Raw genomic sequence first — 12,039 nt, 5'->3', positions numbered from 1 at the left:
AAGCATTTGACATTATAATCACGTTTCACAGCGGGAACATCTACAGTGTCACGGGTCTTGGGAAAACGTTCTTCAAAACACCCACCAAAGCCCAGGGACTCGTTACGCCAATTCTGGAGAGATACCCGATCTCCAAACACCCAGCAGGTAATCGTGTTTGAGGTTAGATGTGTGTGCATGTTCTCACAAGAAGAACCCCGACTGCACAGCAGATTAGATCGCTGCATGCGACCCGAACATCTAAGAATGTGTCTCAGTTTGGACTCGCATAAACGACCAAAGTTATGGATTCAAACAATAGAATATTCTGCATTTATGTATTTGCATGTAGCTACACAATCAGATCGTATCTAAAGTACACAAACATTTTCCTTCTGACCAAAATCAACAAAGGCCCGACTGCCTAATGCGGTATTTCCCGACCGTTATTGAGCCAAGGCACATATGAAAAACCTCCAAAAAAAAAAAAAAAAGTGTATAAACAGGTGCCACGAGTGCAGTGGTTCCCAAACTGAAGCCAGGTACCTCCTACTTTTGGGCTTTTTGGGGAATTTTTGGTTCCGATTTTCTACAAGAAAAGCTCTGATAAAACATTCCACTCTTCTCAAATATCTTCATTTTTATTTTTCTACACAAAATAAGATAAAAAAATGAATAAATCAAGAATAAAGAAAATCAATCAATCAGTAATAAATAAATATAATAATAATAATAAAACTGCAAATAATAAAAACTTAAGAAACCACATATAGTTGGTGGGAAGACAAATTATTTTTTCACATTAAAATGAACAAAGCATTATTAGAGCCCTGTAGACATGACAAAACACGACTATAGTCACATTTATACTTTTTATTTACAACATATTGCGCAACTGCAGTGTCTTGAGACACATGCTAACTCGCAAACTAGACCGCTAGCGACCTAAACGGTAGCCTTCGAGTTATTTCCTTTCAACTTAAATAGCCAAAAAACTTACCACTTCCACACGGATAGGGAGGATAACTATTAACAGTTATTGAACCTTTAACATGAACATTAATTAAAACGTAATAATTTTTTCTGGGTACATGATACCATACAGCATCCATATCAAACTTAAACTTTCATATCAAGGCGGGGGCCTCAAAGTAGTGTCCTGCGGGCCACATTTGGCCCGCGGGCCGCGTGTTTGAGACCCCTGTTTTAAGCCAAACGTTCACTTTGACGATTTTATATACTGGAAAAAACAAGTAATCCATATCAAACTTTAACATTAAACTTTCATATCAAGGCGGGGGGCCTCAAAGTAGTGTCCTGCGGGCCACATTTGGCCCGCGGGCCGCGTGTTTGAGACCCTTGAGAATTTTTTTTTTTTTTAAAAACCCTCGAGATCTCAGCCGACGCCACGTTGACGTTGCCAATGTTTGGCTCACTGATCCACAGCCAAGTGGAATAGAAGAAGGTGTCTCCCCGTGGACCCCCACGGCTGCCTTTATTAGGACCTGGACCAGGATTATTATCCTTCCTCGACTCACATCCACAGCCAGAAACGTGCTCCCCTGCCACTCCTGCCACTTTGAGCGGCCGGACTCCCGATCTGACCACAAATCAGTGGCACCCGACCTCCACGGGGTCAATCCTCGCTTTCCAGCCACCCGCCGCCGGTTCCATATATTTAAGCTCATGTTTGCACGCTCATGTTTCCATACTTCTTCCCGGGAGATGGTGGGTTCTTTGAGGAGAACCGTGCTCGTCCTCTGCACCACTGACCCCATGATAATATTTGACTGTAGAACTGATGTTCCCGTACCAGGATGTGCTTTGCTATGCTCTGCTGGGACACGACTTTGGGGTTGCTGGTGTGGAGTTTGCTGACTCTATTTTCAGTGCAAGACAGTATGACAGTACAAAATATAGAAATTAGAAGAATAAATAATAATAAATAACAAAGGGTCTACATCAGGGGTCTCAAACTCAATTTGCTTGGGGGGCCACTGGAGCTCGGGTCTGGGCGAGACTGGGCCGCATCAGGTTTTCCAAAAAAAACAAAAAAAAACACATTTATTAAAAACAGAAAAATTAATAAACTTCGTTTTTCTACAATAAAAGCTCTGATAAAAAATTCCACTGTTCTCAAATATCTTAATTTTTATTTTTCTACACAAAATAAGATGAAAAATAAATAAACAAATCAAGAATAAAAAAATCTATCAATCAGTAATAAATAAATATAATAATAATAATAATAATAAAACGACAAATAATAAAAACTTAATAAACCACATATAGTTGGTGGGTAGACAAATTATTTTTTCACATTAAAATGAACAAAGCATTATTAGAGCCCTGTAGACATGACAAACATTTATACTTTTTTTTTTATTTACAACATATTGCGCAACTGCAGCGTCTTGAGACACATGCTAACTCGCAAACTAGAGCGCTAGCGACCTAAACGCTAACCTTCAAGTTATTTCCTTTCAACTTAAATAGCCAAAAAAATTACCACTTCCACACGGATAGTGAGGATAACTATTAACAGTTATTGAACCTTTAACATGAACATTAATCAAACGTAATAATTTTTTTCTGGGTACATGATACCATACAGCATCCATATCAAACTTAAACTTTCATATCAAGGCGGGGGCCTCAAAGTAGTGTCCTGCGGGCCACATTTGGCCCGCGGGCCGCGTGTTTGAGACCCCTGTTTTTTTCGTCAAACGTTCACTTTGACGATTTTATATACTGGAAAAAAACAAGTAATCCATATCAAACTTTAACATTAAACTTTCATATCAAGGCGGGGGGGCCTCAAATTAGTGTCCTGCGGGCCACATTTGGCCCGCGGGCCCCGTGTTTGAGACCCCTGGTTTAAGCCAAACGTTCACTTTGACGATTTTATATACTGGAAAAAACAAGTAATCCATATCAAACTTTAACATTAAACTTTCATATCAAGGCGGGGGCCTCAAAGTAGTGTCCTGCGGGCCGCATTTGGCCCGCGGGCCGCGTGTTTGAGACCCCTGTTTTAAGCCAAACGTTCACTTTGACGATTTTATATACTGGAAAAAACAAGTAATCCATATCAAACTTTAACATTAAACTTTCATCTCAAGGCGGGGGGTCTCAAATTAGTGTCCTGCGGGCCACATTTGTGTCGCGTGATGAAATATGAGAGTCTAATCTTTATTTTTGCTATTTTGAATATCGCCCTAGAACACAATATTCAATATGCACTGAAAGATCAGTCCAAATCCTCCACAACGGCTGGCATTGAACGAGTTAAAATAACTTTTAGTTGGAAGCTGGATCCTACATTCATACAGGATATCTGCGTCAATGCTGTATGATTTGTTGCTAGGACGATTGTTGGCATTGGTTACATGGTCTTGTTGAGTGAGATGAGGAAATAAACTGTTTTTTTAGTCTGTTCGTCCGTGCCCGGATACCCAGAAGACCTGAAGGCATCATGGCGCCTTGTCTGAAGCGCATTTGCTAGTACCGGTAGCCGTTTGTGCTTCCCAGGCAGGCAACATGAGCAAAAGGTTAATTCTTCTTCATTTGTTTTTTAACGTGAATTAATTATTAATAGGTGTTGTTGGCACGGCTTGATGTAAAAACCCCATATTAATCCAAGCTGATCCACATTAACGCCTCTAATGAATTCCACATCATCAGCCACATGTGGCGGGTCTGAATGCAGCCTCAGCTCCAAACAAGCAACCATAGCAGTTCTGTTTCATGGACGCCTGATTGTCTTCTGATGATTTGTCTTCCGTTTCATCCCCTTTAGGCCTGTTTCTTCTCGTGCCTGTTCTGATGGCCCCGACCCCCCCGAGCATGTGCACCCCTTTGAGGACCATCAATGACAGTCTCAGCCACAGGCGACGCTACATGGTGAGAGAATAATGGCTCTACATTGCACGTATGAATGGTTGTTTGTCAATATGTGATGGGCTCTGATTGGCTGGCATCCAGTCCAGGGATAGACTCCGGCATACCCCTGATACCCTAATAGGAACAACACAAAATGCAAAGGGCTGCACGGTGGTCGAGTGGTTAGCGCACTGACCTCACAGCTAGGAGACCAGGCTTCAATTCTCGACCATCTCTGTGTGGAGTTTCCATGTTCTCCGGGTACTCCGGTTTCCTTCCACATTCCAAAAAAAAACATGCTAGGACTCCAAATTGTCCATAGGTATGAATGTGAGTGTGAATGGTTGTTTGATACCCTAATACGAACAACACGGAATGCAAAGGGCTGCACGGTGCTCGAGTGGTTAGCGCACTGACCTCACAGCTAGGAAACCAGGGTTCAATTCCACCCTCTGAATTGAACATCTCTGTGTGGAGTTGGCATGTTTCTCCGGGTACTCCGGTTTCCTCCCACATTCCAAAAAAAAAAACATGCTAGGTTAAACATGCTAGGACTCCAAATTGTCCATAGGTATGAATGTGAGTGTGAATGGTTGTTTGTCTATATGTGCCCTGTGATTGGCTGGCTGGCGACCAGTCCAGGGATAGGCTCCGGCATACCCCTGATACCCTAATAGGAACAACACGGAATGCAAAGGGCTGCACGGTGGTCGAGTGGTTAGCGCTCTGACCTCACAGCTAGGAAACCAGGGTTCAATTCTCAACCATCTCTGTGTGGAGTTTCCATGTTCTCCCGGTACTCCGGTTTCCTCCCACATTCCAAAAAAACATGCTAGGACTCCAAATTGTCCATAGGTATGAATGTGAGTGTGAATGGTTGTTTGATACCCTAATACGAACAACACGGAATGCAAAGGGCTGCACGGTGCTCGAGTGGTTAGCGCACTGACCTCACAGCTAGGAAACCAGGGTTCAATTCCACCCTCGGAATTGAACATCTCTGTGTGGAGTTGGCATGTTTCTCCGGGTACTCCGGTTTCCTCCCACATTCCAAAAAAAAAAAAACATGCTAGGTTAAACATGCTAGGACTCCAAATTGTCCATAGGTATGAATGTGAGTGTGAATGGTTGTTTGACTATATGTGCTCTGTGATTGGCTGGCTGGCGACCAGTCCAGGGTTAGGCTCCGGCATACCCCTGATACCCTAATAGGAACAACACGGAATGCAAAGGGCTGCACGGTGATCGAGTGGTTAGCGCACTGACCTCACAGCTAGGAGACCAGGGTTCAATTCCACCATCGGTTATCTCTGTGTGGAGTTTGCATGTTCTCCGGGTACTCCGGTTTCCTCCCACATTCCAAAAAAAAACATGCTAGGTTAAACATGCTAGGACTCCAAATTGTCCATAGGTATGAATGTGAGTGTGAATGGTTGTTTGTCTATATGTGCCCTGTGATTGGCTGGCTGGCGACCAGTCCAGGGATAGGCTCCGGTATACCCCTGATACCCTAATAGGAACAACACAAAATGCAAAGGGCTGCACGGTGGTCGAGTGGTTAGCGCACTGACCTCACAGCTAGGAAACCAGGGTTCAATTCTCGACCATCTCTGTGTGGAGTTTCCATGTTCTCCCGGTACTCCGGTTTCCTCCCACATTCCAAAAAAAAATCATGCTAGGTTAAACATGCTAGGACTCCAAATTGTCCATAGGTATGAATGTGAGTGTGAATGGTTGTTTGATACCCTAATACGAACAACACAGAATGCAAAGGGCTGCACGGTGGTCGAGTGGTTAGCGCACTGACCTCACAGCTAGGAAACCAGGGTTCAATTCTCAACCATCTCTGTGTGGAGTTTCCATGTTCTCCGGGTACTCCGGTTTCCTCCCACATTCCAAAAAAAAAAAAACATGCTAGGTTAATTAGCCACTCCAAATTGTCCATAGGTATGAATGTGAGTGTGAATGGTTGTTTGACTATATGTGCCTTGTGATTGGCTGGCTGGCGACCATCCAGGGATAGGCTCCGGCATACCCCTGATACCCTAATAGGAACAACACGGAATGCAAAGGGCTGCACGGTGGTTGAGTGGTTAGCGCACTGACCTCACAGCTAGGAAACCAGGGTTCAATTCTCAACCATCTCTGTGTGGAGTTTCCATGTTCTCCGGGTACTCCGGTTTCCTCCCACATTCCAAAAAAAAAAAAACATGCTAGGTTAATTAGCCACTCCAAATTGTCCATAGGTATGAATGTGAGTGTGAATGGTTGTTTGACTATATGTGCCTTGTGATTGGCTGGCTGGCGACCATCCAGGGATAGGCTCCGGCATACCCCTGATACCCTAATAGGAACAACACGGAATGCAAAGGGCTGCACGGTGGTTGAGTGGTTAGCGCACTGACCTCACAGCTAGGAAACCAGGGTTCAATTCCACCCTCGGAATTGAACATCTCTGTGTGGAGTTGGCATGTTTCTCCGGGTACTCCGGTTTCCTCCCACATTCCAAAAAAAAAACATGCTAGGTTAAACATGCTAGGACTCCAAATTGTCCATAGGTATGAATGTGAGTGTGAATGGTTGTTTGTCTATATGTGCCCTGTGATTGGCTGGCTGGCGACCATCCAGGGATAGGCTCCGGCATACCCCTGATATCCTAATAGGAACAACACGGAATGCAAAGGGCTGCACGGTGCTCGAGTGGTTAGCGCACTGACCTCACAGCTAGGAAACCAGGGTTCAATTCTCGACCATCTCTGTGTGGAGTTTCCATGTTCTCCGGGTACTCCGGTTTCCTCCCACATTCCAAAAAAAAAAAACATGCTAGGTTAATTAGCCACTCCAAATTGTCCATAGGTATGAATGTGAGTGTGAATGGTTGTTTGTCTATATGTGCCCTGTGATTGGCTGGCTGGCGACCAGTCCAGGGATAGGCTCCGGTATACCCCTGATACCCTAATAGGAACAACACAAAATGCAAAGGGATGCACGGTGGTCGAGTGGTTAGCGCACTGACCTCACAGCTAGGAGACCAGGGTTCAATTCTCGACCATCTCTGTGTGGAGTTTGCATGTTTCTCCCGGTACTCCGGTTTCCTCCCACATTCCAAAAAAAAAACATGCTAGGTTAAACATGCTAGGACTCCAAATTGTCCATAGGTATGAATGTGAGTGTGAATGGTTGTTTGTCTATATGTGCCCTGTGATTGGCTGGCTGGCGACCAGTCCAGGGTGTACCCCGCCTCTCGCCCCAAGAAGACAGCTGGGATAGGCTCCAGCACCCCCGCGACCCTCGTGAGGACAAGTGGTAGAAAATGAATGAATGACAGCGTGTGTTCTGTGTCCTTGTGGTGTATTAGAGAAGTCTATCGGTGCTCTGTTGTATCTGTCTATTATTGTTGTACCCTAATAGGAACAACACGGAATGCAAATGGCTGCATGGCGGTCGAGTGGTTAGCACACAGACCTCACAGCTAGGAGACCAGGGTTCAATTCCACCCTCGGCCATGTCTGTGTAGAGTTTGCATGTTCTCTCCGTGGGTTTTCTCCGGGTACTCCGGTTTCCTCCCACATTCCAAAAAAAAAAACATGCTAGGTTAATTAGCCACTCCAAATCGTCCATAGGTATGAATGTGAGTGTGAATGGTTGTTTGTCTATATGTGCCCTGTGATTGGCTGGCCACCAGTCCAGGGTGTACCCCGTCTCTCGCCCCAAGAAGACAGCTGGGATAGGCTCCAGCACCCCCTGTGACCCTCGTGAGGAAAAGCGGTAAAAAATGAATGAATGCAAAGAACAATCAGCAAAACAATGCAACTCATGTGACACAAACATAATAATTATTAATAATATAAAAACAAAGTCTTAATTTGAGGCTTGTAAGTGAGTTTAAAACAACTTTATTTAGCATTACCACTTGTGAACGAGGGCAAGGTGAAAGTGTTACACATCAATCTCAATCTGCGTCACACGGCATAAAGCTATGATTTGTTCAAAGTGAAGCATAAAGAACATTAGCAATGCTAAATTGCGGGTGTACGAACATTAGTCGGTGCGTCCATCAACAAATGACATGAGCTCATTCAGCTCAGAAAAAGCACCATTAGTCACGCCACCATGTTAGAAGACAAGCTTTCATTTAGCACGGAATATAAAGAAAGTCCTTAATGTTGTTACAATGTTCTATGTATTCTTGGGTTAAAAAGAGGCCAAAGCGTGCAATCATAAGGTTTTTGCACATTTGGAAGTGTGCCTTGAAGGAAGTTGGGATGGCGCTACACCGGGGGTCTCAAACACGCGGCCCGCGGGCCAAATGTGGCCCGCAGGACACTCGTTTGAGGCCCCCGCCTTGATATGAAAGTTTGATATGGATGCTGTATGGTATCATGTACCCAGAAAAAATTATTACGTTTTTATTAATGTTCATGTTAAAGGTTAAATAACTGTTAATAGTTATCCTCCCTATCCGTGTGGAAGTGGTAAGTTTTTGGCTATTTAAGTTGAAAGGAAATAACTCAAAGGCTACCGTTTAGGTCGCTAGCGGTCTAGTTTGCGAGTTAGCATGTGTCTCAAGACCCTGCAGTTGTGCCTTGAAGGAAGTTGGGATGGCGCTACACCAGGGGTCTCAAACACGCGGCCCGCGGGCCAAATGTGGCCCGCAGGACACTCGTTTGAGGCCCCCGCCTTGATATGAAAGTTTAATGTTTGATACGGATGCTGTATGGTATCATGTACCCAGAAAAAATTATTACGTTTTTATTAATGTTCATGTTAAAGGTTAAATAACTGTTAATAGTTATCCTCCCTATCCGTGTGGAAGTGGTAAGTTTTTGGCTATTTAAGTTGAAAGGAAATAACTCGAAGGCTACCGTTTAGGTCGCTAGCGCTCTAGTTTGCGAGTTAGCATGTGTCTCAAGACCCTGCAGTTGTGCCTTGAAGGAAGTTGGGATGGCGCTACACCGGGGGTCTCAAACATGCGGCCCGCGGGCCAAATGTGGCCCGCAGGACACTCATTTGAGGCCCCCGCCTTGATATGAAAGTTTAATGTCAGTGCGTCCCCCGCGCAAGTTTGATACGGATGCTGTATGGTATCATGTACCTAAAAAAAATTATTACGTTTGATTAATGTTCATGTTAAAGGTTAAATAACTGTTAATAGTTATCCTCCCTATCCGTGTGGAAGTGGTAAGTTTTTGGCTATTCAAGTTTAAAGGAAATAACTTGAAGGCTACCGTTTAGGTCACTAGCGCTCTAGTTTGCGAGTTAGCATGTGTCTCAAGACCCTGCAGTTGCGCAATATGTTGTAAATAAAAATAATATTTTGTCGTGTTTTGTCATGTCTACAGGGCTCTAATAATGCTTTGTTCATTTTAATGTGAAAAAAATAATTTGTCTACCCACCAACTATATGTGTTTTTTTAAGTTTTTATTATTTGCCGTTTTATTATTATTATTATATTAAATTTATTTATTACTGATTGATTGATTTTCTTTATTCTTGATTTGTTTATTTTTCGTCTTATTTTGTGCAGAAAAATAAAAATTAAGATATTTGAGAACTGTGGAATGAATTTAGCAGAGCTTTTATTTTAGAAAATCGGAACCAAAGCACTGAAAAGGATTTTATTTTATTTTTATTTTTATTTTTATTTTTATTTTTATTTTTATTTTTATTTTTATTTTTATTTTTATTTTTATTTTTATTTTTATTTTTATTTTTATTTTTATTTTTATTTTTGAACCTAGCATGTTTTTGGAATGTGCAAACTCCACACAGAGATGCCCAAGCGGAGATGCTCACCCAGATCTTCCTGATTTCCTGCCTGTGTTGCCAACATGCTAACCACAATGACTTATTCACTTAATTGGATCCAGACTTGGGCCATAATGAATGAATTTCCGCAATGATTCAATGTTAAGAAATGTAATATTGTTGTTGTTAGAACATAGAAAGCTTGTTTATTACTTTCTAAATACGAGTTTTAACATTATTCGAGAAGAAATAACACGTCTGTAGTCACCTTTACACTCCTATTGTTCATTGTTTACCACACAATGCATGACTCAAGACAGCTTGCTAGCTAGCGAGCTAACCATTTGGCCTCAAATTTATTTCTTGTGAATTTAAGAATTCCAAAACATTACCACTTCCACACAGAATGGGAGGAGAATATTGTTTTCACAATTTCATGTTGGATATGTCGTGGCGGGGCCGCGTGTTTGAGACCCCTTCAAAAAGACGCCCTTTTTGAAGCATCATTTTTTAATTTAAACTCCACTTTGACTCGACATTTGTCCTCGTTTCCTGATGTTTTGTGCTTTGTAGGAAGTCTAATCATGACCTTTTTTCCTTTATCCGTCGCAGAAGCACAACTTCCCTGTCAACTACACCATCAGGATTCACCACGAGGAAGTTTTTAAACTATCAACCATCAGCAAAATGGTAAACGGGCTAATAAACGTACTGTTTTTGTACTTGGTTATACTGATTGCAGTATACATTGCTCTACTCTTCTTCGCCCCTCGTAGAGGTTACAGACGGAGGAGTTAGATGAACTGGTCCTCCAGAGGATGTGGTTCCTTGTTAACCAAGGCGTGTTAAAAAAGGTAAGCCGTCGTCGACATTCCTGGAAAGTCTTGTTGTGTTTCTTGAAACTCCAGAGTTTCAAGAAAAATAAAATAATAAAGAGTTGATTTGTAACATGCTTGTGTTACAACTGGATGGATGTGGACTGAATCCTCCCTCTGAGGACTCTAAGTGAGTTTTGAATAGACGATAAGGGAGTCTTAAAGAACCAAATTATAGAATGAGAACCAGATTATTTATTTTTGACAACAATACCTAATACAGACATCCGGGCTTATCTGCAGTCCCTGTATGCCTACAAGTAAGCGGGTCTTATTACAGCGCAACTGCAAAAAAAGCACCCTTCCTTAAAGAACCAAATTATAGAATGAGAACAAGATTGTTTATTCCTGACAACAATCCCTAATACAGACGTCCGGGCTTATCTGCAGGACCTGTATGCCTACAAGTAAGTGGGTCTTATTACAGCGCAACTGCAAAAAGCACCCTTCCTTAAAGAACCAAATTATAGAACGAGAACCAGATTTTTTATTCCTGACAACAATACCTAATACAGACGTCCGGGCTTATCTGCAGGCCCTGTATGCCTACAAGTAAGCGAGTCTTATTATAGCGCAACTGCAAAAAAGCACCCTTCCTTAAAGAACCAAATTATAGAACGAGAACCAGATTGTTTATTCCTGACAACAATACCTAATACAGACGTCCGGGCTTATCTGCAGGCCCTGTATGCCTACAAGTAAGCGGGTCTTATTACAGCGCAACTGCAAAAAAGCACCCTTCCTTAAATAACCAAATTATAGAATGAGAACAAGATTGTTTATTCCTGACAACAATACCTAATACAGACGTCCGGGCTTATCTGCAGGCCCTGTATGCCTACAAGTAAGCGGGTCTTATTATAGCGCAGCTGCAAAAAAGCACCCTTCCTTAAAGAACCAAATTATAGAACGAGAACCAGATTATTTATTTTCGACAGCAATACCTAATACAGACGTCCGGGCTTATCTGCAGGACCTGTATGCCTACAAGTAAGCGAGTCTTAATACAGCGCAACTGCAAAAAAGCACCCTTCCTTAAAGAACCAAATTATAGAATGAGAACCAGATTGTTTATTCCTGACAACAATACCTAATACAGACATCCGGGCTTATCTGCAGGACCTGTATGCCTACAAGTAAGCGGGTCTTATTACAGCACAGCTGCAAAAAGCACCCTTCCGTAAAAAGAACCAAATTATGGAATGAGAACCAGATTATTTATTTTTGACAACAATACCTAATACATACGTCCAGGCTTATCTGCAGGACCTGTATGCCTACAAGTATGCGGGTCTTATTACAGCGCAACTGCAAAAAAGCACCCTTCCTTAAAGAACCAAATTATGGAATGAGAACCAGATTATTTAGTTTTGACAACAATACCTAATACAGACATCCGGGCTTATCTGCAGGACCTGTATGCCTACAAGTAAGCGGGTCTTATTACAGCGCAACTGCAAAAAAGTACATTTCCTTTCCCTGCCCGGCCTTTTATACACTCGAGGCTGGAATCCTGGACCAATCAGCTTTCGCCAGTGCCCTTGCTTGAACCGC

At 42.6% G+C, this 12,039-nt stretch overlaps 1 protein-coding gene across 8 annotated transcripts in view; it reads left to right on the top strand.

Annotated features, from left to right (window-relative positions):
- The window catches only part of il34 (interleukin 34), a 78,638-nt gene that overhangs the window by 51,461 nt on the left and 15,138 nt on the right, over positions 1-12,039 (top strand). For all 8 annotated transcript variants that reach the window (XM_058088171.1, XM_058088172.1, XM_058088166.1 and 5 more), the window contains 3 exons: positions 3,779-3,882; positions 10,223-10,300; positions 10,387-10,464. In XM_058088171.1, coding sequence (XP_057944154.1) covers positions 3,779-3,882; positions 10,223-10,300; positions 10,387-10,464 — 260 coding nt within the window. The remainder of the gene's footprint in view (positions 1-3,778; positions 3,883-10,222; positions 10,301-10,386; positions 10,465-12,039) is intronic.

This window comes from Doryrhamphus excisus, chromosome 11 (genome assembly GCF_030265055.1).
Source record: "Doryrhamphus excisus isolate RoL2022-K1 chromosome 11, RoL_Dexc_1.0, whole genome shotgun sequence".
Taxonomy (NCBI): domain Eukaryota; kingdom Metazoa; phylum Chordata; class Actinopteri; order Syngnathiformes; family Syngnathidae; genus Doryrhamphus; species Doryrhamphus excisus.
Note: the sequence above shows the minus strand (reverse complement) of the source record. Positions and strands in the feature narration are given on the sequence as shown.